We start from the raw sequence: 26663 nt of genomic DNA, 5'->3' as shown, positions 1-26663 counted from the left end.
GATTTTCTACCTTGTTGTCAAGAGACTGGACATTGGCGAGTAGTACACTTGGGAGTGGTGAGCGATGTGCCCGTCTACGGAGCCTGACCAGAAGATCGCTCCATCTGCCCCTTTTGCGGCGCCGTTGTTTTGGATCCCCTACTGGGATCCGATCTCCTTCACCGCAACCAACGTGAGTAAAACATTTAAACGTGTTAACCCTCGCAGGGCTGCCGGCCCAGACGGCATCCCTAACCGCGTCCTCAATCAATCCCTATCCCAGTCTGCTGTTCCCACATGCTTCAAGAGGGCCACCATTGTTCCTGTCCCAAGAAAGCTAAGGTAACTGAGCTAAACGACTATCGCCCTGTAGCACTCACTTCTGTCATCATGAAGTGCTTTGAGAGACTAGTCAAGGATCATATCACCTCCACCCTACCTGACACCCTAGACCCACTCCAATTTGCTTACTGCGCCAATAGGTCCACAGACGATGCAATCGCCATCACACTGCACACTGCCCTAACCCATTTGGACAAGAGGAATACCTATGTAAGAATGCTATTCATCGATTACAGCTCAGCATTTAACACCGTAGTACCCTCCAAACTCGTCATTAAGCTCGAGACCCTGGGTCTCGATCCCACCCTGTGCAACTGGGTCATGGACTTTCTGACGGGCCGCCCCCAGGTGGTGAGGGTAGGAAACATCATCTCCACCCCGCTGATCCTCAACATTGGGGCCCCACAAGGGGCCTCTCCTGTACTCCATATTCACCCATGACTGCGTGGTCATGCACACCTCCAACTCAATCATCAAGTTTACAGACTACATTATAGTGGTAGGCTTGATTACCAACAATGACGAGACGGCCTACAGGGAGGAGGTGAGGGCCCTCGGAGTGTGGTGTCAGGAAAATAACCTCACACTCAACGTCAACAAAACAAAGGGGATGATTGTGAACTTCAGGAAACAGCAGAGGGAGCACCCCCCTATCCACATCGACAGGACAGTAGTGGAGAAGGTGGAAAGTTTGAAGTTCCTCACGGACAAACTGAAATGGTCCACCCACCATTTAGTGAGGTCTGCACAACGCATCACCGGGGGCAAACTACCTGCCCTCCAGGACAAATACACCACCCGATGTCACAGGAAGGCCAAAAAGATCATCAAGGACAACAACAACCCGAGCCACTGCCTGTTCACCCCACTATCATCCAGAAGGCGAGGTCAGTATAGGTGTATCAAAGCGGGGACCGAGAGATTGAAAAACAGCTTCTATCTCAAGGCCATCAGACTGCTAAACAGCCATCACTAACATTGAGTAGCTGCTGCCAACATACTGTCTCAAGTCTCTAGCCACTTTGATAATAAATGTAATAAATGTATCATTAGTCACTTTAAACAATGCCACTTTATATAATGTTTACATACCCTACATTACTCATCTCATATGTATATACGGTACTCTATACAATCTACTGCATTTTGCCTATGCCGTTCGGCCATCGCTCCTCCATATAATTATATTATTATATTATATGTACATATTCTTATTTATTCCGTTACACGTGTATAAGGTAGTTGTTGTGAAATTGTTAGATTACTTGTTAGATATTACCGCATGGTAGGAACTAGAAGCACAAGCATTTTGCTACACTCGCATTAACATCTGCTAACCATGTGTATGTGACAAATAAATGCATCAGTGGATGCATTACAAAGAAAGGATCCTTTCTAGGCAGTGTTAAATTATGTTCATACTGTCTCAGAGATAAATCTACCCCAACCCTCATTTGAACAGAAAACCTAACAGTTATTGTTGAGGGGCGAGCGCTGTCCCCAAACTGTCGACAAGAGGGATTTGGGGAAATTGAACAATGAACCGCTGGCATCCCCTTAGTGACAAGACATCCAGTGTGTAATAAACAAACATCCTTCTACACAACAATGGCAGCACACTGTAGTGAACAGTATAGTTAATGGACACACAAGGACACTTTGTTTTCACTTACTGTTAGTTTACATAGTTTTTTTTTATGAAAGATGGAGGGAGTTTCTAAAGGTATGGATAAAAGATAAACAACATACAACATCTTCAATAACATAATCAAGAGACACGGTATTAGGAGAGTCGACTAGAGAAGTGTAATGAGAGCCTTGCCTGAAATGACAAAGCTTGGATGTTGGCATCCTATCCATGCCAGCATAGACCAATATGCTACACAACAACATACACAAGAAGAACGGTTTCTTGCCTTTAATGGTTTTCATGCAATGGTCCCTTAAGAACGGATGTAAAGGAAGAAAGTGAACAGAATCTCGGACATTCTGATAGTGAGTTGCTTATAGTTTACAAACCTATAGCATTCATTCAAAAAATGTAATGTTGCTTACACTAACTAGCCTTTAGCTTTCAGAGCCTCTCAATTATTTTCATATATTTAATGTTCCATTCATGACCAATTCAAATAAGATGGAGACGGTATACCTCAATTAATATCCATCGAAGTTGGTCAAAATCTTCCAATAACACTACTAGAGAAGTATAACATCCCAAAATGTAGGATAGTCCCTATCATCTACACCACATTGAAACATTTGTACTAGTGTAGAAATATGTGGCTACTTCACCTGCGTAATCCTTGTTTAGAGTACACACACGAAAGCAGAGGTCTTCAGGCTCAGTTGGGTCAAACTGCACCCCTCCTTCAGCTATATTCGGAAATGTTTTGGGCAAGGAATGTTAAAAAGATAGTTCACTCCAAAATCAAAGTTATGCGGATGTGTTTTCAGATCTCAAAAGTGGTCTAATATCAAGAAGAGATTCATGAGATGGTCCCTAACAGATAAAGGCTTCCATCTTAAATGAATAGGAAATATTTGAGTTTGAGGCTGATTGTTGGATCTTGACAGCAGATGGTGTGGGACGTGTACTCATCTTGACATTAGACCACTTTTTAAGTCTGAAAACCTCAGGCAAACTTCGATTTGAGAGTGAACTGCCTCTTGACATGTTCATTGATTGATAATACATGAACATGAATATTGCAATATAATGCCAGCAAAACAACTCCAGTCTCTTTGGAATGGGAGCGAACAATACATTCACATAGTAGTTACAGTTGGATTTTTCTGCTGTAGAAGTGTTTGTGATACATGCTACAGTACATGTCAGTACAAATGTAAAAATATATTTTATTGCCACATACACCGGATAAGTGCAGTGAAATGTGTTGTTTTACATGGTTAGCCATAGTAGTATGGTGCCTATGGAGAAAATGAGGGATAAGTGCCTCGCTCAAGGGTACATCGACCGGTTCTTTTGGGTATTTCGAACCAGTGATCTTTCAGTTACTAGCCCAACACTCTAACCGTCCTGCTGATAACCACCAAGCATTCAGGGGCAAATCGCTCTGGGGAGAAGTTTCCTCTAGGTACAGTTCTAGGATCAGCTTCCCCTCCTCCAATCTTAACATTAACCATTAGTGGGGGTAAATTCAAAACTGACCCAAGATCAGTGTCTAGCGGCAACTTCACCCTATACCGGGGCAAATGACTGGTCCTACTTAATCAGTTTTTCTGGCTAGTCTCTCCAGGGGTGCAGTTGCGTACGCGGGAACAGGTGGCCAAGCGGTTGCCCTCCCAGTAGCCAGCGTCACCTGAGTCGTGACAGCGGCACTTGGTGCAGGAGTCCACCCACAGTGGTTCATGTCCTGGAATCACCTGGCTCCGGGTTGAATCCACATAGCAGTTGGGCCCTGGGGAATCACACACAATCATTTCTGTTAACTTGCTATATGGTTGTGATATTTTCCAATGCGTTTCTCTTTCTATGAGGATAAACGGTCACCTCTACCATAAAGAGGAGAGGGTAGTTTTATGATCAGTTGAATTTCAGACAAATATTGATTACCTCCGAAGTACTGTGTTTGAAAAAACACTATACTCCTAATTATGCGGTCATAGACCACCTAAACTCAAACAATGAATGCATCTTCATTTGGCTATTTTCCAACTCGATAAACTTCCTTTTAAAAGCTAATGAGTGTCTCAGCAGAACGGGAGAGAGAGAATCAGTCATTGATAATGGTGCGTGAAGCGGATTACTTCATGCATAAATTGCTAATTCTGCCCCCCACTACCTCTACTTTCATTTGTTTGGATAAATGATCACCTTCATGTATTGTTGCTTGTGGTGCTGACAACAGTAATGTGACAAAACTAACGGCATGCATCTCTCTAAGGGGTAAATTATGAAGAGAATAGACAATGTGAGGAGTCAGAACATCATCTTCCCTGTCTCTAGCCCTCTCTCATCTCCCTTTGGCTCGAATAGAATGGAACGAAATACTTCTCAGGGTTTTCCCCAGGATTTTTTAACAAGGTGGTTCTGCTGAGTATGGCGGGGGGGTTCTATGTCATAAACATCCATGAGATGTATACAGGTCAGTTTACTTACCCTCTGGGCACTCTGGGCAGCACTTCCCTTTGGTGTAGATAGGGTTGATGCAGGGCGGGGGAGCGCAGTCTGCCACCAGGCAGCGGGCGATGCCATCACTGTCACAGGTACACTGCTCGCACTCGTTGGGCTGCCAATCACACAGAACAAAACACAGGCTGTCAGAGACAGAGGCTTCATCCCAAATGGCACCCTATTCCCTTTATAGTGCACTACTTTTGACCAGAGCCCAAAGGGGAATGTTGTGACATTTGGGATGCAACCACATACAGTACATTGGCCTCCTAGTGTTCTTTAGACTGCCACTGGCAGATATCACTGTTAAACATGAGCAGTTGGACAGAAAAAAAGTGCTCATTCAAAGAGACAGGGCAATCGATTGATTCTACAACGATAAGATTGACTTATGCAGGTGCCTTCAGTTTAACTGTGACAAATGTAACTGTGACAGCATGTTGATTTTCCTGAGCTATAAGCATTAGTGCAGATGCTAGCCTTTAGCCCATTTCAAGATATATCTGAAAAAGAGAAGTCTGACATATAACCATAATGCCATGTTTAAGGTGTGCTTATATATGTGTAGTATATGCTTTATGGTATACAGTTCATTTAAACTGTTGCCAGATGTTTTCCTCTGTCGTGGTATTGGATGTTTATCAGCATATCTGAGGTTCAGATACAGAGGGTGGGTTAAATGAAGTGGAAAAAGAAAACTCTATCAGGCCCTGGGCTAAATGTCTCTGAGCTCATCCAGTACTGTATCAGAGGCCTATATAATAACTTCATCAAGAGGATAATGAGCCACAAGTCAATCTCTCTGTGTGGCTTTCTGTTGCCAGAGTTGTTTCATAATCTAATTCATTGACTTAGGGGGTCTTAAAATACTGCTTAGCTTGGTTGGCTTTGGTCTCCACTATCCATTGAATCAAATGAAACAAATCAGAGGGCTGAGTTTATTCTTCAAGGGGGTTGAACTGTGGCTAATGACTCTGCTGACTACATGAATCGTAATCACAAGCACAGCAACATAATCAGAAACAAGAAACACAGATGTAAATTAGAAGAAAACAAACAGCAAACATAACTGAAAAACTCATTCTAATAGTACGGTTGAGGACCAAGAAGGAAAGTATTTACAAATATTTACAATGAGCTTCCAGAAGAACCTCAATATCAAAAGAGGGATTTGTATCTATATCTGTTCTCTCAATTTACATATGCACTGTCACACTTGAATAGACTTGCTGTAAGTGTAGCATTCAAAAGTATCATACTGCCCCCATGTGGCAGTATCTTCACCAGTTACAACCCCTGTCAGTAAAAGCTTCAGCTGCTACTGTGTCAAACAAGTCTATATACAGGGAGTACCGGTACCCGTTATATATAACTTCGTTATTATTTTATTGTGTTATTTTTATTTATTTTTTACTTTAGTTTATTAGTAAATATTTTTCTTAACTCTATTTCTTGAACTGCATTGTTGGTTAAGGGCTTGTAAGTAAGCATTTCACGGTAAAGTATTCACCGAGTGTATTCGACGCATGTAACAAATAACATTTGATTTGAAACTTGAAAGAACAAGATTTCATAGCAGTTAGTAGTTCAACAACAAACCACAGGGTGGCGCAATTTAGCCATATTCGAAAATTGATCTGCATACAGTGCCAGAAACAGTCCGACGCCCAGAGATGTTTCCGAAAAGAAAGAATTAATTAATTAATTTAATTAAATGTGCTGCTTGTCAGTTATTCTGAGTCATAAGACGCTTATGCAGTGATATATTAACAGACATGTTAACAGTAAATCAAATACGTTACTTTTGAAAAAAATATATCCATAATTGCTGATGCGTAATTGCGCACAGAGAGACTTTGGAGAGACGATTTCAGGAGGTAGCACAACGCTTATTATAGTAAGAGGAAAATCAATATTCGTCAACTCAATAGACATTTGAGAAGTAAATTACATCACATACATATTATGTTTATTCATTCCAGGTAAAGTTTAACTTGATCATATGTGCCAAGTAGGGGATAATGCTTGCTGTAGCCTACCTGGAAGTTTTGTCCCAGTTCGTACACCACTCCCCGGTACTCGCAGCCTATTTTCTCACATCTTGGACAGCAGTCAGTGGGATAGTGGCTGACATGGATGCAAGCGGCCGGCAAAGAGGTACACTCCGTCCGTGCACAAGACGACCCCTCTGTGGTGCATTCACACTGCGTGCAGTGGTCCGATTCTAGAAAGTACCATTCTCCCACATAGTAGACGCTGCCGTTCGCATCACAGGTGTTCTCATGTCCAGCCACAGAGAAAGACAGACCGAACTGGACACAGAACAGTAGAGACAACGCGGAATGCATAACCCCCATCGAATAGTGCTGATTTGAAACCATTTTTATGACCAAAAAAATATCCAAAACAAGACGAAAGAGATTGTGTTTGTTCCAGTGTCCAGGATTTAAAAAAAATACAAAGTGTGCTTTATTGTTTATGGTCATTTAGCAGTTTCTGCCACATTGTTGAAGAATATAAAATACTCATAACATTTTCAGATGTGCATCTAGCCTACAATTGAGGCTATATTCTCGATTGCCCAGCCTTTTTCGCACAGATCCGAAGCTGAAACTTGCAAAGAGAGGGAAAGTTATTACGCCTCTACGGGGGTTATGTTTCAATATACACGTGACTACCCAGTTTAGTGCTTCGACTCTGGTCCGTCCCCTAGTAAATTGCCTGTGAGCTATAACCTCCTACTCACTATAGTCAAAATTATGAGAAGGGGTTTTCCCCTATATAAATAACTATGGCTACGGATATTCGTTAGCTAGACACAATATTTTAACTGCCTTTGAGATAAGATTAACTAACATTGCTCTCTTTTTGTTATCGTTCCTTTGTATGAAATAAGATATTAATGTGTGGTTATTATAGACAATACATCTGGTTTGACTTTGTATTCAACCGGGTTAATGCACTAATAATAGTACAACAATAAAACTGTAGACTATAATATGAAGCTGAAATAATGTTCCCATGGATTTTCCAGGCGACAAAATTAAACTATTCAACATTTTATTTACACCAGAAATAGTTTATTCTAAGCAGAGATGGAGGGATACTGATCTCGCGATATGTCTTCATTGGATACAATAATGTTTACACTGGATACAGGAAGCAACAACGAGGTAAGTTTAGTCTTTGATTTACTAACTAGCAGGTGAGCTCACATTTCTCTCAAGTTTTACAATTTTAAATTTAAGCACAAATATAATGTGCATTAAATTATTCAATTAATGTTACTGAGATGCTATCTAAATACTAACTAGATAGCTAACGTTAACTAACTTAGCTATCTACAGCAGCCAAATGAGACAGACAACCCACGACGTGCAGACTTCTGCTACTGCTGGCAAAACCGGCAAATTATTATTATTATGAAGCAAATGACTTCTAGACCAGACATATGTCAATGACTAGTTTCAATTCTCCCCTCAGTTAGACCGTTTAAACTCCTAGGTGTCTTCATGGAAGAATCCGAATGTCCACTCTCGGTGTGGAATGTTATCGTGGAGCAAGTCCCGGCGCCAGAGCTCCCAGACATCCGGGGCTTGTTTGGAGATGCTTTGATTGACATGTACACAGAGATTCATACTGAGGTGAGGACCAAGTCATTTTAAAGGGACAATCTGCAGTTGCTACATACATTTTTAAACTTATACATGAATGATATAGCTAGCTATATCCATTGATTATTAAATGCCTCATATGGCTTTAGCTAGTTCAACTGTCATACCCCACTAGAACCCAGAATATGAACTTGTTTTAATCCAATGTTTGCCAACAAAGTAAATGTAAGCTAAAACGGCATAGCTTTAAAATATGGTTAAATCTATACTTTTGATATCATGGATGGTCACTCCTTGCATCCATAGCTCTGTCTATGAATTTTAATTTGAGAGTGGTTACATAAATCCATCCCCATCCCTCAGCTTTTTACCGAAACAGTGGTGGGGAGAGCATTGTTACTGTTTCAACTTCTGGTTGTCACTTTACGGGTGCTGTTCATGTTGGAGGAATAACTAACCATGGTCCTGCATTGTTCAAATATCTGTCTTTAGGTAGCAATCAGCAATAGCTGACACATTACATTTGGCCAAAACAATAAGGGTGGACTGGAAATCACTTGAGCAAGTTCCCTTGACTCAATAAACTCTCCTAACAACTCAAGATAGAAGTAACTACTAGATAATATTATATAGTTGGCAAATGCTATGCATTAGTACTTTAAATAGATTACATTAAACTGTGAACATGCCACAATTACAGCAAGTAATCACAACAAAGACATGAAAGCTTTAGATAGGTTCCACAATGTAGAATGAGGTGTTGTGTAAAACACAAGGAGCTCTAGTTAAGTGAGGCTATGCATGCATTCAAGACGAGGTCCTCAGATTGTTCCAAAACAACTCATTCACACTGTGACTCGAGACTTTCTTCATACCAGGGGTCCCCAATTACATTCAGCCGTGGGCCAATTTTTTTCTTGAGCTGATGGTTGGGGGCCGGAACATAGATATAAATAATTTGTACACTGCAAATTAACAGCAACAATCCCAAACAGATATAGGGGGGTAGAGGCAGATAAAATCACCCACGGGACGTATTTGGCCCACGTGCCACCTACTGCTTTAATCTGTTTATTCTGAAGCCAACTTCTCCGTCTGAAAATGTTATCAAGTAGCATACAACAGGTCAACAGGCTATGTGTAATTTGCATAATATTATGCCAGGCTGGCTAGGGAATTACCACCCCATTAGCAATGCAGGAGTAACGTCAATTGAAGTAGATAATATAGGGTTCATATTCAAAAAGGAAAAATAAATATGTATGAAACCACCCATTTCCTGTCTGGGTCTCCAGTCTTAACTCTCCCCAGTGATGTCATCCTACAGTTATGTTCTGCTAGGGGCCATGTTTTAAATGTCCATATTAGATCAGTTCAGTAGTGTAAATACAGTCACACTCTACAGGACAAACATCTAATGAAGGAGACCCCAGGAATAGTTGCGTAATAGAAGAAAAATGACACAGGCCCTCAAATTAGCTTAGCACGTCAGGGGCCAATCTAGGGGTTAAGAGGGCTAACCCTGACTTGTTGATAAGATCATTATGAGCATATACATGACATCATTTCTATGCGCCGAATGGTTCAAAACTCTTTAGTTATCACATTTTATTTGTCACATGCTTACAAGCCCTTAACCAACACTGTTCAAGAAATAGAGTTAAGAAAATATTTACTAAGTAAACTAAAGTAAAAAGTAACAATAAAATGACAATAACGAGGCTACCGGTACCGAGTCAATGTGCGGGGGTACAGGTTAGTCCTGGTCATTTGTACATGTAGGTAGAGAAGGAAGGACTTCTAGAGCCCTATTCACTCAACCAGCCTTACATTTCCCTCAGTATTCTTTGTTGTTGTTGCTTTCTACCCTGTAGTAAATTAATGCTTTCCCTCAGCGTTAAATCTCTGGATGAGAATCATAATAATACTTCCCAGACTGGCCTTCTCTCCATCAAGGTCACCATTGTCTGCAGCAGTTCCTTTTAAGTTTAACACAGGATATGAGGAGGCCAGGGCACGTTTCCTTGGATCTCTGCCAAACCATGTGGGTTTGAGCTATCATATATTCTCCGGACATTAGTAATGCCTGTGCAACTGGATATTGCATAGGATTCAGTCAATGTTTGGTTTGTGGATGGCAAACACGAATAATGTATTATTAGATTAGCCTATTTCAAATGTTTATCACGTTTCACATTTCAGATCTTCAATCTCCATTGTGAAGTTACAATAACAGCAATGAGTCAACCACTCAGGTTAACCACACTGTAATTCCTTCCCCATGTCATCTGATGGGTTTCACTTGGAGATGAATTAAACAATGAACAGCTTGTTACTGTTGTTAGCATCCTAGGGGGCTCACACCATAAACACCTGCATAGAGAATGGCTTTCTGGGGCTTTATGGGAAGCAGTGTGTGGCTGCCTGGCTGGAGTTCAGCTAGACATAGTGGTAGTGTGTGTGTGTGTGTGTGCGTATGTGAGGGCACAGCCAGATTGAAAGACACAGGGAACGACCGTGTTTAAACGTTCTCCTCTGGACAGCAGTGGGGCTTTGAAGCTGACCTTTCCATGGAGCATAGACACTGAATGTCAGGGACCAGGTGCAGAACAAATAGAATAGACTCCAGACTTTAAACTTTTTCACCAACACTGTGCCTCTGCTGTCAGCCAGAATATTTGCTTGACTTTTTCTCTTTCCTCTTTTTTTGTTGTTGTCTGTCTACAGTTTCATAACACTTCCACTTTTTTCTTCTGTCTGGCTACAGTTTCATAACACTTCCACTTTTTTCTTCTGTCTGGCAACAGTTTCATAACACTTCCACTTTTTTCTTCTGTCTGGCTACAGTTTCATAACACTTCCACTTTTTTCTTCTGTCTGGCTACAGTTTCATAACACTTCCACTTTTTTCTTCTGTCTGGCTACAGTTTCATAACACTTCCACTTTTTTCTTCTGTCTGGCTACAGTTTCATAACACTTCCACATTTTTCTTCTGTCTGGCTACAGTTTCATAACACTTCCACTTTTTTCTTCTGTCTGGCTACAGTTTCATAACACTTCCACTTTTTTCTTGTGTCTGGCTACAGTTTCATAACACTTCCCCTTTTTCTTCTGTCTGGCTACAGTTTCATAACACTTCCACTTTTTTCTTCTGTCTGGCTACAGTTTCATAACACTTCCACTTATTTCCTGTCTGGCTACAGTTTCATAACACTTCCACTTTTTTCTTCTTCAGCAGTAGCCCCTTTAATAGTTTTTTGCCTGAAGGTAGTTTTTTTAAAGAGTAGTGTGCAAACTTGTTGGGGGAAACCAGCCAACTGAAAAACACATGCAGTAGTTCTATGCCCAACAGTGGCCAGGGGACATTATTAAATAGAACACTTATATTATAAGATTTTGATGGGCCAGGGTCTCAATTGAATGTCATGTACATTTCACAGGTCTTTCTGATATCTCATCATTCATAATGACTCATCACTCATTATAAGCCTAAAGTTACACAGCGTTGTCTCCTGATGTCCTATCCCATGTATCCCCATGTTTCCTACTTCCAGGTCACTATGTGGCAGCAGATTTGGCAGACGGTGCGCCATAAACTGGGTAACAGGCTGAAGACACCTCACTCCCCCCTGGCTGACCCCCTGCCATCAAGGAGCTGCTGAAAGCTGAGATCCAACTGCTGCTGGCGACCGTGAGGGAGAGAGCAGCCTTGGAGGGCAGGTGAGGAGAAGACTCTTGTGTGATTACTGAACTCCATGCCTGTGTCCCAAATGGAATTCTTTTCCCTATAGAGTTCATTACTTATGACCAGGGCCCATAGCGCTCTGGTCAAAAGTAGTGCCCTATGTAGGGTATAGGGAGCCATTTTGGGACACAGGCCAATACTATGCAATTACAAAGCAGTTAGTTAAGAACTATGCAACACCAACATGTTAATACAACGTAGCCTATTAATCATTGGTGGCAACTTGTTTGAATATCAGCAACAATAAAACGTTTTGGAAGAAACTACTACCATAACCCTGTTGGCTTTCCTTTCCCTTCCTCTTCTAGTTTGCTATTTAGTTTGGAATTGATAAAGCATTTATCAAATGGTCAAACACCAACACTTCTTCTTACGCCATGATTGCCTAACGGTTGAATTTTGAGAGAAAACATATATATGTTTAGGTTTTCATTCATCAGACAGAGGACCAACATTGTTGGGATGTCTGTCGATCTCGTTTCCCAGACCAGGCTTCTTCTCCCTGTCTCTCCCTCCCTGCCTGTTTTCTTTTAGTTCCAGGTGATAAATATTCTGACCCCAGTAAAACCATTGAGACTTTTCTTTCCACTGGGAAAGGGTTGGGCCTAGGGGTCAGGACCCTTGTTTCACACTTTGTACCTTTAGTTTTCTTCAACAATGATATCTTTAAATGCTTACTGTGTTTTCAGTCAGTTACAAATGGTTTGGTAATAATTAGATCAAAGAAGATAGTCAGGTTCCAAAATGGCTGTAAATGTTATGGTCCTAATGGTAAAAGCACAAGGCAGAATTTGAGGTTTCACAATCTCCTACATTCAAATATTGTTTTATATTGTGTAGCCTAAAGCAACAAATCACCCAGATACTGCCCACTTTTTATACTGCCCACCCAACACTAGGCCTGCATCCGGATGAGCCCGTTTGTCCAACAAAAGGCAGTAATTTACAGGTACCTATTTGAAGGGGAGGCGTGTCCGTCCCTCAGCAACTGGTTGGAGGCTCTGAAGAATGTAGCTCCGCCTCAACTCTGCCCCTATAATTGGAGTTTTTGTTGCCATTCAGGAAAAACAGAAATCACTGAAGATTGTATCCAATAAATGTGATGCACCAGTTAGAAATGTATTGGCAGTGGCTATCTTACAAAAACTGTCATTCATAGCTTTATTGTTACTTTAAATCAGATCAGATTTAGCTAAGACTATGGGACTATTAAAGGGTAGACTAGGAGTAGTCTAGGACTGTGTATCATTCAGGAATGATTTCATCTTAAACCCACTTCAAACAAACTCTGCTGGCACGTCCAGACGTCCTGTGGACAAATCAACAAGGTAATGCTAAGACTTTGGGTATCAGTACCATGTTATCCCTGATACTACGTTCTGCTTTGAACCCCTGCCAAGTGCCAACCACGCTGCTGCCTGCTGGTTGGTCCTGTTGGTCTCTGCCACTGCCCTATATAGTGCACTACTTTTGACCATGGCCCATAGGGCTCAGTAGTGCACTATGTAGGGAATAGGGTACCCTTTGGAATATAGTCTGTGTGTATATCCTCCATGATCCCCCTCTCTTTGATTAGCAAATTAAGGGCCTCACTGTAAATCAGCTGATCTGCTTTCAGGACAAAGCTGCTGGCTCATTTCGCTTTAATATCGCTCCAGGTTTGGAGCTTTCTCTTTATCCTTGACCAATCGATCCTACCCAAAGCAGGAAACTGTTGAGTTGACTAAATACCCTACAGCTGAGGGGTTTGATGAACAAGGGTGTCTGACTTTAGCAGCTAAGATTAATCTTGCTTTGAAAGGGAACTGATTTAATGGAGCTGGTTGGCAACTTTTCAGATCACCTGTCCCATTGTGTGGTCCTCTCTCCATGCCATTGTCTTAGTTATTTGTGGTCGGCGTCCTCAGTGCAGCTGCACCTGTCCCATTCTGGAGAGAAATAGGGGGTACGCTGAATGCCCAGTGAGTAAAGGTACTCTGAATAAATAGGCTTTCTGAAAACGGGCCCAAGGACGTCCTAAATCTCTGAACGGAACTAGCATAATAATTGGAGCGGGAGGAGCTGGGAAGTGGGAAATGTTAAAAGTGACTGTGGTTGTGGTGTAACTTATTTTACGTCTGTAGTTTATCAATCTTCCAGGACAGGAGGAGTTTTTGAATGGTCTGGTGTGGTTGTTGATGTTGCGGCAGGCGTCTATGCCATCTTTGTTAGCTGAGATCAGGGCTCCTCCTCTCTCTGGGAGTAAGCTACTTAGTGATATGTACTACACTGCCTCACAATGTAGCCTCTGTTCCTGTCATTACAGCTAGACCCGGTAGCTCCACTAGCAGCCTGCCACTGAAATGGGATTCTTACCTCTACTCACCCTGCACACGGTCTTGTTCACCAGAAGTTGTGCACTGTGGTGTAAGACTCAGGCATGGGACTCAAGAGCTGCAAGCTTCAATACAGTCAGTATTTCGTATTCCATCGATAATCAAGTTTGCTGATGTATGGGTCAGAGTTAGCTATCCACAACAGGCCATAGCCTAGATGTTGGCTTTGACCAAAAAGGGAGGATGCATTCTGTAAGCTTTTCCGGTCCTTCATTTCATGGGGGAGTAGCCTATCTTCCTATTTTCCACTTGGATTGAGCAGTATCGCTCCGTAATTACGCAACCCTTTGTGATTTAAAAAAGGGTTGGGCATCCTTGGCCAGCATCTGCAACATCCTTTTTCCTGGAGATCAAAAGAGTTTCGGCAGGTGCAGTTAAATGGGAGTGTCCACTCTGCGCCAGCCTCCTGATTTAAATCCCTCAGCCTAGTAACATAATATCTCTACTTTGACACTGCTGGGGTGTTCTCCTCACCCCCCTCACCCCTCATTCAACAGGCCTTGTTCCATGGCTGGTGACTCTTGGAGGCTGCAGGACTGCTGCTGTTGTACCATTCTCATTGATTCTCTCTCTCTCTCTCTTCTCTCTCTCGCTCTCTCTCTCTCTCACTCTCTAATCCCATCTCTCTCTCCCTCTCCCCATCTCTCTTTCTCATCCCATCTCTCTCTCTCTCTCTCTCTCTCTCTCTCTCTCTCTCTCTCATCCCACCTCTCTCTCTCTCTCTCTCTCTCTCTCTCTCTCTCTCATCCCACCTCTCTCTCTCTCATCCCACCTGTCTCTCTCTCTCATCCCACCTCTCTCTCTCTCTCTCTCTCTCTCTCTCTCATCCCACCTCTCTCTCCCTCTCCCCATCTCTCTCTCTCTCATCCAATCTCTCTCTCTACCCATCTCTCTCTCTCTCTCTCTCCCTCTACCCATCTCTCTCTCTCTCTTTCTACTCTCTCTCTCTCTCTCTCTCTCTCTCTCTCCCCATCTCTCTCTTTCTTTCTCTCTCTCTCTCTCTCTCTCTCTCCATCTCTCCCTCTCTCTCCCCATCTCTCCCTCCATCTCTCCCTCTCTCTACCATCTCTCTCTCTCCCTCTCTCTCCCCATCTCTCTCTCTGCTCCACTGCTTTAATATTTTCAGCGTGGTAGTATTAAGATTAGGACAAGGGGACTTCAGAAAGCAGGACAGGCCTGCTGGCCACCCGGCCCGTCGGGGTTGACAGACATACAACACTCACTTTGTGTTGCCCAAACGGGTCAAAACTGGGGGGCCAGATTATTGGCTCACTATTTCTCTCCTTCCTTTGTCATCTTATTCCCTCCTCTCTGACTCCTTCACACTACGTTGGGGGTTATTTGTATGTATCTATTGATTTTCAGGGATGGAGATGCAGACATATTCCGGTACAGTCCTAGTGTGGTGAATTACGCCTTGGGTGTCCATAACAACTGTTGTGACACTGTGAATAGTAGGCCTCCCTCTAGTGGAATACAATTCAGCCAGAGCCAACATGCAGAAAGGTTAGTCTGACTGTTAGGAGGTACATTCACATACATACATTCACATACTGTAATACAACTGCTACAACACAAGAGGGAAAAGGACAGTTGCAAACATACATTGTCATTGTGTATTTCTAGTCACGTGGAGGCATCTTAGACATGCATTTCTGGTCCGACAGGTCCTGTTCCCAGAGCTCAGTCAGCTCTACTACCAGCCAAGATGGCATTGATGGCGTGAGACACAAGCTGAATGTCACCCACATAGATGATGTTGTGGCCCACCTCAAGTATGTCACTGAGCAACATTTCCAAAAATGTCAATTACAGACTAATGTTTCGGTAATGCGCCCTATAAAATGCAGCCAGTTGAAATTCTGCAGAATATGTGACTGCAAGACCTTAGTCTGCATCCATGAAGAGTCCCAGACAGGAAAGACCATGAGCCATGGGGTAAATTTGAGCCACAGTCAGCGAAGTGCTGTAATGAAATGAATACAGCTGTGGGACTGTGGGAATGGGACCCCTTTTCCTCCTCACACATTCCTCTGTGCAGAGTCAGATTTCTCTTCAGACCTCTGCCACTCTGGCCCTCTCTCAATCTGCCTGTTTGGACAGACCAGACATGTCCTCATCATTGTACAAACATGGCATTACAGTAAAGAGAAAGGGGGTAGCTTTACGATACGAGGACATCACCCTGCTTTGTCTCTTTCTACCTTCCTCTTTTCTCCTTCTCTCCATAAAAGTGTATTCCTGTCCTGTCATCTACAGTGAATAGATCCCTGCCCTCTCTCTCCTGGTCATAGTTCCTCTCTCCTCTCCCCTGTTCTCCTGTCTTGCACTCCTCTCTCCCGCCTGTGTCCTCCAACCTGGCTCCCTTTCCCCCTGGCCTTGTGGCAGAAAGAGCCAGGCATCTGGAGCTCCCTACCCAACCAGGCCTGCAGGGGATTGCAAACACGGGGCCTGCCTTGGTGGGGAGCTGGGGGAGAGGAGGAGGGGATGGAGGGCGGAGGATGGAGACCAGCCAGCCCTCTCCTCTCTCCATCCCTGCACAGAACAAAAGCCCCCATTGTAAGAAAATGAATACCAGACCTCAGCATGCAGAAGATTCCTTTGCTTCTAAAAAAAGAAAGAAGGGAATTAAGTCTACAATAGTTACATAACCGAGAAAGAGAAATAGGCCACGGCTCCCTCAATACCATAAGAAAAGTTCTATAATAGATATGGATGTAGTACATGCTGTTGTGCATTTGGCTGCCTGTTTAGGATTCAAGGCGGTATTCGATGAAAACCGGCAGCCGAGTTCCTGGAAAATTGCACCTTGATATCATGCTATGAATACATTTGAATTGGTTTGTGTTTAACACTATGCAATTTTCTTTAGTTGAATAATTTTACTAAAATGTGTTATAATCTATTCTCATTTGTAAAAGGTCAAGAAATGCAAAAGAGTTTTAGAGTTCAACCTAAAAATGGTGTTCTCTCCTCACTACCAGATCAGTTCTGACTGAAGAATGCGAGGTGCTGAAAAGCCAAGTGGACTTTCTGCAGGTAAGTGTTGGGTTTGATTCCAATCAAAATACCAGAGAGGTTGATATTTTGGAAATTCACACTATTGTTCCAGTTTAAATGTTGGTCTGTGCTCTCAGAAAATATACTGCACTTGCAGTACCCTATGTGCTTGGACTGAGATACAGAATTCACGGAAGACTTGTAAGTAAAAAGGTCCGTTCTTCTCTGTCAGCGTTTTCTTTGGGATGTCCTTCAATAAGCCTTCAACACCTCGGGTCTGAGCTATAGACAAGGCCATGAAAAATATAATATAATATGTGAAAGACCCCACAGAGAGAACAAGCCTTTCGCTCCTCCAAAAACCGAGAGCTGGCTGCTACCGACACGTACAGCCGCCTGGTTAACACAGCGAGAACCAATGTGACCTGTTGTTGACCTAGGACAGTCATCACCAAGCCACCCCTCAGATGGACCTGATTACCTTCTGCCTTCAACCGCTGTTGGCAATCTGCAAATTATTCCTTGTGTACACCCAGTCTGCAAAGCCTCAATCTAAGGTTACTGCTGAGGCCAGAGGCACTAAGTCTTTCCAGGGATCTGGCCAAACACACTGCTGCACAAGATTGATCCTCTTTCAATCAGTCCAAGTTCCTACTGTACTGAGTAGTCTAGTCTCTATACTCTGGTGCTGGGTTGGCTGCCCCTCTGTCCTGCTCCTCTGGCACTGAAGGAGAGAGAACGGAACACCAGATGTAGGTGTTCCCTGCCCAACAGATGGGGAAGCCAGTAAGTTTTAAGTTCCTCGGCATACACATCACAGACAAACTGAATTGGTCCACCCACACCCACACAGAAAGCATCGTGAAGAAGGCGCAGCAGCGCCTCTTCAACCTCAGGAGGCTGAAGAAATTCGGCTTGTCACCAAAAGCACTCACAAACTTCTACAGATGCACAATCGAGAGCATCCTGTCGGGCTGTATCACCGCCTGGTACGGCAACTGCTCCGCCCACAACCGTAAGGCTCTCCAGAGGGTAGTGAGGTCTGCACAACGCATCACCGGGGGCAAACTACCTGCCCTCCAGGACACCTACACCACCCGATGTCACAGGAAGGCCATAAAGATCATACAGGACAACAACCACCCGAGCCACTGCCTGTTCACCCCGCTATCATCCAGAAGGCGAGGTCAGTACAGGTGCATCAAAGCTGGGACCGAGAGACTGAAAAACAGCTTCTATCTCAAGGCCACCACTAACATTGAGTGGCTGCTGCCAACACACTGACTCAACTCCAGCCACTTTAATAATGGGAATTGATGGGAATTGATGTAAAATATATCACTAGCCACTTTAAACAATGCTACTTAATATAATGTTTACATACCCTACATTATTCATATCATATGTATACAGTATATACTGTACTCTATATCATCTACTGCATCTTTATGTAATACATGTATCACTAGCCACTTTAAACTATGCCACTTTGTTTACATACCCTACATTACTCATCTCATATGTATATACTGTACTCGATACCATCTACTGCATCTTGCCTATGCCGCTCTGTACCATCACTCATTCATATATCTTTATGTACATATTCTTTATCCCTTTACACTTGTGTGTATAAGGTAGTAGTTTTGGAATTGTTAGTGAGATTACTCGTTGGTTATTACTGCATTGTCAGAACTAGAAGCACAAGCATTTCGCTACACTCGCATTAACATCTGCTAACCATGTGTATGTGACAAATAAATTTGATTTGATTTTGATCTTTTTATGTGCCGTGTCACACATCTCCAACTCGCGTCTCCTGAGATGTAGGGACTAGGATGGGATTGCACCGTGTCTGTTAGGGATGTTTCTGTTTCTGCTACTAGCATTTTTGTAGTATGTAAAGTGCAATTCAAAGGCATAATGAACAGAAGCAAAATGCTTAGCCAGTGTAAAGGAGATTTTCAGGTGAATAAAAAGGATAGCGGTCGTAGATAATATCAAATCAAAAATCCATCTGGTTTATTACAAGAATTCAGCAAAGAAAATGTCTAAAGGCCTCCTCTGTGAAGGCCCTTCTATATTAATCACATAGCACTGAATGTTCTGTAAACGCCATCCCAAGAGACTTGTAGGAAGTCACAACCTCAGCTGCTATAGAATCACATAGTGTCACAGAGACATTATCAGTGTGACCTCAGCTCCGTCTGGCGTCAAACTTTAACCATCACATTCAACACTGGCAGACGTTTGATACTGTCAGTTAAACAGGTCAAAGGTAGGAACATCAGTACTTCGTTACAACAGATAATTATAGACTGAAATACAGGAAAATAACAAGGTAAAAGTAAACATGTCATCCCCCACGAATGATACAGCACCCACCCTTGGGCCAATCCGTGTAATTTTGTAAATTATGCACCTCTATGGCAAGACACATATGTGAGGATTGGCGCTGGAGACGAGAAGAAGGTACAGAGAGTTTAATAAACATTTAATAAACAACAGACATGAAACAGGAATAGCTTCTGGACAGGGGAAAAGTAATGGCATCAATGCTGACACAGGGAACAAACTGAGGAGCAGACTGAAATAGAGGGGGTAATCAACAAAGTAATGGAGTCCAGGTGAGTCCAATATTGCGCAGCTGCGCATAATGATGGTGACAGGTGTGCGTAATGAAGGGTAGCCTGGCGCCCTCGAGCGCCAGAGAGGGAGAGCGATTTGTCAAAATCGGGCCAGTGGTGATATCACATGTGATTACTATAGCGCCTCTGATATAAATGTTCTTGCATATGTTGAGTCTTGACAGTGTTTGCAACATGTTTACTGAATTTTTGTTACAATACAAATATCCTGGACTAATTTATATGCATTTATGTGCCAGAACACGCCCACGTGAATGTTCATGGTCAATAGCAGCCATATTGTTTTAGGTACTAGTCTGGAAAATATTGCGCTGGACCTCTATGGACCTTTGTCCATAGCTATCACAAATCAAGTTTTGTGCAGATTGGTCATCCGGTGTCAGAAAAGTAGCTTTTTAAGTGTTCTTCAGAAAATTCAAAATGGCGGAAAATCCATCATGGCAGAACTTATGGGTCCCTGACGCAAATGTGTTCCTTATGAGGTGAGGGACCTGCAGTATTCACTCAATTTCATGACTTTAGGTGAAACGGGGTGAGAGGTGTGACCTTTCAAAGTTTGCCATTTGGCCAATCAGTGTAATTTTGTAAATGCCGGATATCTATGGCAAGTTTAGTCAAAATACATTTTGGCTGAGATATAAAAGTGTGACTAATGTATGAATGTACTAACGGGCGGAGAGAGATCCACAATTCCCTCTCAGATTTCCTTGTGGAGGACAATTAATCAAATAATTTCCCATTACAGCCAGAAACATAGTCTAGTCAGCCAGAACCAAGCCAGAGTACTGTATGATCTCATTCACATTTAGCATGCAGCAATCAATCATCCATTTTTACAAACATAGGTATAATGTCCCATTTCCTCGAATGGGGGTTGTTGGAATTAATTGATAGACTTGGTCGTGGACCAGGAAAGGAATCTGCAATTTTAGCAGTCAGGCAGTCCACGGTAATGACTAAATTACCGCAATATCTCATTATTATCAAGCTTTGGAAGTTTGTAGACTAGTAGGCATGGTCCCAAATAGAGCCCATATAACACTGCTTTAAGTAGGAGAAAGAATAGACTGAGAAGGAGGTGTGGAGAGTTATCATTTTACCACTGCACCACAGTGAAAAAATAGGCTGTTTTATTTTCAGAGTAAAAGGCCAGCCGTTTCTGCGAAGCAAAGTTTGGGTTTTGAGTCAACACTCCATTGAGAAGCAGTGGGCTGTGTAGCTCCCAGTCCCCATCCCAAATATCACCATATTCCCCCAATAGGCCCTGGTCAAAAGTAGTGCACTACATAGGGAAAAGAGTGCCATTAGGGATGCAGAACCAGTCTGGTATTCCGTCTCCCTTGGTAGCAGCCTGCGCCAGGATAGTCTAACCACCCTTCCATCAGTCAGACCTCACATCTAAAATTAATACCCTCCTCTGTAACTAGATCACTCTCCACTTCTGTTTGTTTGCATTTCAAAAAACCAAGACGATCAGCTGGCGGCGCTAGGCACTCGGCACCCCTCCGTTAGCTACACAGTGGGGAGTCGAGACGAGGCATAGCTCCATGGTATGCCAGTGGCAGACAGTGAGACTTTACGTAAATACCTCAAAGCAAATAGCAGGGCTTGTGGGTGGGTGGGTGGGACTCCTAGCTAATGATCATCTATTACCAGTGGTATTGGAAAACCAGGACAGATATGACCCGGCTGCCAGCGGAGAAAAGAGCCTGGTGGTTGAAGCTGTGGTTTATGTCCTGAGTCTGGATATAGATGTAAAACGAGAGTCCAAATCCGCATGGAACGAACACTGCTGCTGCTGAATCGTTTCGTCGCTCACGTCTTAACACCCCCTCCCGTCTCCCACCATCTTCCTTATTTCTCATTTGTCAGCTGTGTCGTTGGGGTACATGACTCCAACTCACCAGTAGCTGTCTCCGGTAGTTGACCTGTTCTGTGGTGTTTTGTCTTGTCTGTGATTCGCTTCTTGCAGGAGAGTGTAGAACAGGAACACCGGACATGGTGTGATGTCACTGAGGCTCCAGAGCCAACTGTAACAGGTGGGTGATACAGTTACAGTACAGTCATACAGTATTAGGGTGGGAAAATTACTATACCTTTACCAGCATTCCCAGATTTTCCCAAAATCCTGGTTGGAACATTCCTGGAATCAAGATGTAAAAAGCAAGAACATTCAGGAATCATCTAACTGGGATTTCTGAAAAACCTGGACATTTTGGGAAAGCATTTTGCAACCTAACAGTAATATACTTTCCTGGTCCACATAACTGATCTGTATTGAGCCAGCTGAACATCAGAGCCCAGAGTTAATAGAGGTGACTGTACTCTGATCCATAATGGTTTCATGAGTTCTGGTGTCTTCAGTAACCTGTGAACTACACTGCACTGACAATGACTATCGCTCCCTTTGGAGGTATAAATTGGTAGCCTGACGACTCACACTAAATTATTTTGCTGATCTGTAGTTCGCTACATACTTTAGTCTGAGACTGCCATCATTAAAGCCGTTTGTGGTGGCGAGGGGCACGAGGGGTGTTGTACATTTGTTTTATATATAGGAGTATAGGAGTAGGAGTATCAATAGGAGTATCAAAGCCAATGATCCATTTTCAAACCACCACTTTACCCGCGTGTGTTCTGGCTCTGGCCCAACCCATCAGTTTCTGGACCCATCAGACGGCCCGAACGGGTTCGTATTCGGTGAAGGGTCAGGAGTTACTCAGATCCAGACTCATTGCAGAGAAGAAACTAATGTCCGTGGGCGTGGCATAGCGTTTGGCCGGAGCAAGGAGTCTGTGTAGCCAGGCAAATAAATTGGTAACATGTGTCCTAAGTCTTTTGACGTTAGTATTTTATTAGGAACCCCATTAGCTACTGCTAAAGCAGCAGTTACTCTTCATGGGGTCCACACAAAACACACAACGTTACATAATACAGAACATTAATAGACAAATAACAAGGACAGAACGACATACATTTATTTATTCAATGAACACTTCCTAAAAACGACACTTACCAAAAAAGCTTCCTAAAAAACACAGTTGGTCGCTTTTCTTTCTTCTTGTATTGACCTGACATAAATGACTGACATGTTCTCCTATATCTGGAACAAAATCAGATCAATTGATCCTTACTACCATCTAGTGGTTTATTGTTGCAAAAATACTTTTTACTTCTCCTTTTTTCCAGTGTTGTCAAGTTCTCATCTGCTACAAATATTGAAAAACATTGCACACAAATAATTGGGTGAAAAAGATTATGGTTAATAGATGTCACTTTAGAGTGGTAATTGAACTACATCACTCCGTCAACAGGTGTAACCTCTCAATATTCCGTTATCTTGGACTTTGGATGCTGGTGCTTATTTCAAACAGGCCTACCAGGCTGTCAGTCTTCTCACCATTTCCAATCTGTCTGACTGCCGCAGAATAGTATTGTAGAAATGTGAGTGATTTTCTCCTGGTGTTGGTTGATTTGCAGAGCTGAAGGAAGAGAGGAGAGCCATCCAGTTGGATCTGAAGAAGCAGAGCTGAAAAAAACTGATGTTTTGGTGGTGTCGGAGGTAACTGCGTTGGGAGTCGTCAAATTGGTGAGCAGCTCCTCTTGCAGTCATTGTCTTGAAGCCACACCCTTCCCACTCGCGTTAAAAGTTTAGAATGAGAAAGTGTAGTCTATATACAGTTGAAGTCGGAAGTTTACATACACCTTAGCCAAATACATTTAAACTCCATTTTTCACAATTCCTGACATTTAATCCTCGTAAAAATTCCCTACCTTAGGTCAGTTAGGATCACCACTTTATTTTAAGAATGTGAAATGTCAGAATAATAGTAGAGAGAATGATTTATTTCAGCTTTTATTTCTTTCATCACATTCCCAGTGGGTCAGAAGTTTACATACACTCATTTAGTATTTGGTAGCATTGCCTTTAAATTGATTAACTTGGATCAAACGTTTCGGGTAGACTTCCACAAGCTTCCCACAATAAGTTGGGTGAATTTTGTCCCATTCCTCCTGACAGAGCTGGTGTTACTGAGTCAGGTTTGTAGGCCTCCTTGCTCACACACGCCTTTTCAGTTCTGCCCACAAATTTTCTATAGGATTGAGGTCAGGTCTTTGTGATGGCCACTCCAATACCTTGACTTTGTTGTCCTTAAGCCATTTTGCCACAACTTTGGAAGTATGCTTAGGGTCATTGTCCATTTGCAAGACCTATTTGCGACCAAGCTTTAAATTCCTGACTGATGTCTTGAGATATTGCTTCAATAATCTTCCATCCTCATTATGCCATTTATTTTGTGAAGTGCACCAGTCCCTCCTGCAGCAAAGCACACCCACAACACGATGCTGCCACCCCTGTGTTTCACGGTTGGGATGCTGTTTTTCGGCTTGCAAGCCTCCCCCTTTTTCCTCCAAACATAACGATGGTCATTATGGTCAAACAGTTATATTTTTGTTTCATCAGACCAGAGGACATTTCTCCAAAAAGTACGATCTTTGTCCCCCTGTGCAGTTGTAAACCGTAGTCTGGCTTTTTTATGGCGGTTTTGGAGCAGTGGCTTCTTCCTTGCTGAGCAGCCTTTCAGGTTATGTCGATATAGGACTTGTTTTACTGTGGATAAAGATACTTTTGTACCTGTTTCCTCCAGCATCTTCACAAGGTCCTTTGGGATTGATTTTTACTTTTCGCACCAAAGTACGTTCATCTCTAGGAGACAGAACGTGTCTCCTTCCTGAGCAGTGTGACGGTGCGTGGTCCCATGGTGTTTATACTTGCGTACTATTGTTTGTACAGATGAACATGGTACCTTCAGGCATTTGAAAATGGCTCCCAAGGATGAACCTGACTTGTAGAGGTCTACAATTTATTTTCTGAGGTGTTGGCTGATTTCGTTTCATTTTCCCATTATGTCAAGCAAAGAGGCACTGAGTTTGAAGGTAGGCTTTGAAATACATCCACAGGTACACATCCAATTGACTGAAATTATGTCAATTAGCCTATCAGAAGCTTCTAAAGCCATGACATAATTTTCTGGAATTTTCAAGCTGTTTAAAGGCACAGTCAACTTAGTGTATGTAAACTTCTGACCCACTGGAATTGTGATACAGTGAATTATAAGTGAAATAATCTGTCTGTAGACAATTATTGGAAAAATTACTTGTTTCATGCACAAAGTATATTTCCTAACCGACTTGCCAAAACTATAGTTTGTTAACAAGAAATTTGTGGAGTGGTTGAAAAATGAGTTTTAATGACTCCAACCTCAATGTATGTAAACTTCTGACATCAACTGTATATAACGATAATGACGCTCAAATTGAATATCATTCAACAAAATAATTAGGATTTCTATCAGCCTAATTGAGGTGTAGATTACGTCTCACATTCCAATGTTTGAATTTGTTAACAAGGCTGCATGGGATTTCTAATATTGCGACTGCCAATGGCAATGTCCGCTTTAGGTATAATGCTGGGGGCCGCCTGTGGATTTGAGCGCTCTGACACCATCAAAACAACCTCTAAGCGGGTGTCGGCTAGCGCAGATCTGATGGAATCTAGCCCAAGGTCATCACTTACAGTATCTGGTGAAAGTATTTACGGTAGCTAATTGCAACCTAGTTGATCTTTGCTGTCATGAATGGTGTTAATGGCAATGTTGTTATTCCCAGGTCGATAGGATGGACAGGTTTGTCTGCGGATGAGACACAGAGACACTTGACCCCTGTGGTGGCCCCCAGACTGCATCCTCCACATACCAGGCCCAGTCCACCACTAGTAGTACATCTAGTAAGGAGGACTCCTCCGTTAGACAGGATGAGAGGCCAACCATGCAGCTCACCCAACACCAGAGTATCCAGCCCTCTCCAAACCTCTGAACAAAAACATCCAAGGACTCATAGCCAGAGCTCTGAGGCTTCCCACCCCTGCAACAGAGAACCCATCACCACCGCTCAAGCCAGGGACAGCTACCTACCGCCCCTGGTCCCCTCTGCTAGTACAGTAACCACCCATGGATCCTACCTCAACCCTGCCTCAGAACAGAGAATAAAGGGCAGAACTTGCAGGCCTAGTGGTCAGCCTGTGACTGTGAGAGCTCAAAGACATGATGACTCATGGTCAGACTCAGTGAACAGCTGCCCCTTGTTGTTCCCTGGTGGACACAGTCCTCTAGGCTCCTCCACACAGCCTCCGGGGAGCAAAGGGAGCTGTGAGCAGATGAGCCCTGTAAGCATGTTCCACCCTGCTCTCCCCGCAGTGCAGAGGCCAGCCAGCAGAGGGCCGAGTGGGGCCAGGCACCTGTGTCTGCCGCAGCAGGGGGACAGTCTGGTTAATTCCTCGTAAACTGAACTCTTTACTACAGAATAAGAGGATAGTGAGTCTCTGATACTGTCATGTATGTTCTACCTGCAGTCTGGTCCTAAAAGGAGACAAGTCTCTCATCAGAGGTCAATAATACTCATACTTGTAAAAGGGATGTCGTAATCGCTTTAATATAAAGTAATACAGTAACCCTAGTCTTCCACAATGAGCCAAGAGACACAGGGATGTTATATTGTCCTTTTCTAGAGACTGATAGAAGACCTGAAAGTGAACACATGACACAATATGGTTGGATGCTTTCGAAAAATGTCAAATTTGATCTACCTAATTGAACCATTTATTGAATGTATTTTGAAGTAAATAAATGCGACTGTATTTGGATAAATAAATGTTCATATGCCTGTAATACATGGTTTATTAACAATCTACTTTCTCCCATCTAACAAAAGCCATAGCCTGTTCAGAAAGACAAAACACAAATGGGACATGAACCACACTTGAG

General features: G+C 42.8%; 1 protein-coding gene and 1 long non-coding RNA gene across 2 annotated transcripts; one reads left to right on the top strand and one right to left on the bottom strand.

Annotated features, from left to right (window-relative positions):
• Positions 1 to 1990: 1990 nt before the first annotated feature.
• On the bottom strand, positions 1991 to 7160 carry LOC110508728 (von Willebrand factor C domain-containing protein 2-like). Its single transcript, XM_021589481.2, has 3 exons — positions 6496 to 7160; positions 4442 to 4571; positions 1991 to 3740 (listed from the first exon to the last, which is right to left on the bottom strand). Exons 1-3 carry the CDS (start codon positions 6940 to 6942, stop codon positions 3553 to 3555), a joined length of 765 nt encoding a protein of 254 aa, XP_021445156.1. The 5' UTR covers positions 6943 to 7160; the 3' UTR covers positions 1991 to 3552.
• Positions 7161 to 7186: 26 nt separating this feature from the next.
• On the top strand, positions 7187 to 23622 carry LOC110508727. The gene is made up of 6 exons (XR_005040291.1): positions 7187 to 7629; positions 7940 to 8100; positions 11626 to 11791; positions 17176 to 17230; positions 21812 to 21878; positions 23320 to 23622. It is a non-coding gene; the product is annotated as an uncharacterized LOC110508727 (long non-coding RNA).
• The last annotated feature ends 3041 nt before the right edge of the window (positions 23623 to 26663 follow it).

This window comes from Oncorhynchus mykiss, chromosome 28 (assembly GCF_013265735.2).
Source record: "Oncorhynchus mykiss isolate Arlee chromosome 28, USDA_OmykA_1.1, whole genome shotgun sequence".
Lineage (NCBI taxonomy): Eukaryota > Metazoa > Chordata > Actinopteri > Salmoniformes > Salmonidae > Oncorhynchus > Oncorhynchus mykiss.
This window is presented reverse-complemented; position numbering and strand designations above follow the sequence as displayed.

Bases quoted from the DNA above. Each gene is read 5' to 3' on its own strand.
- LOC110508728 (XM_021589481.2), bottom strand. From the start codon at position 6,942: ATGACCATAAACAATAAAGCACACTTTGTATTTTTTTTAAATCCTGGA. The intron at 4,572-6,495 runs GTAGGCTACAGC...TGTGATTGGCAG, and splicing joins AACTGGGACAAAACTTCCAG to CCCAACGAGTGCGAGCAGTG. The intron at 3,741-4,441 runs GTAAGTAAACTG...GTGATTCCCCAG, and splicing joins CTGCCCAGAGTGCCCAGAGG to GGCCCAACTGCTATGTGGAT.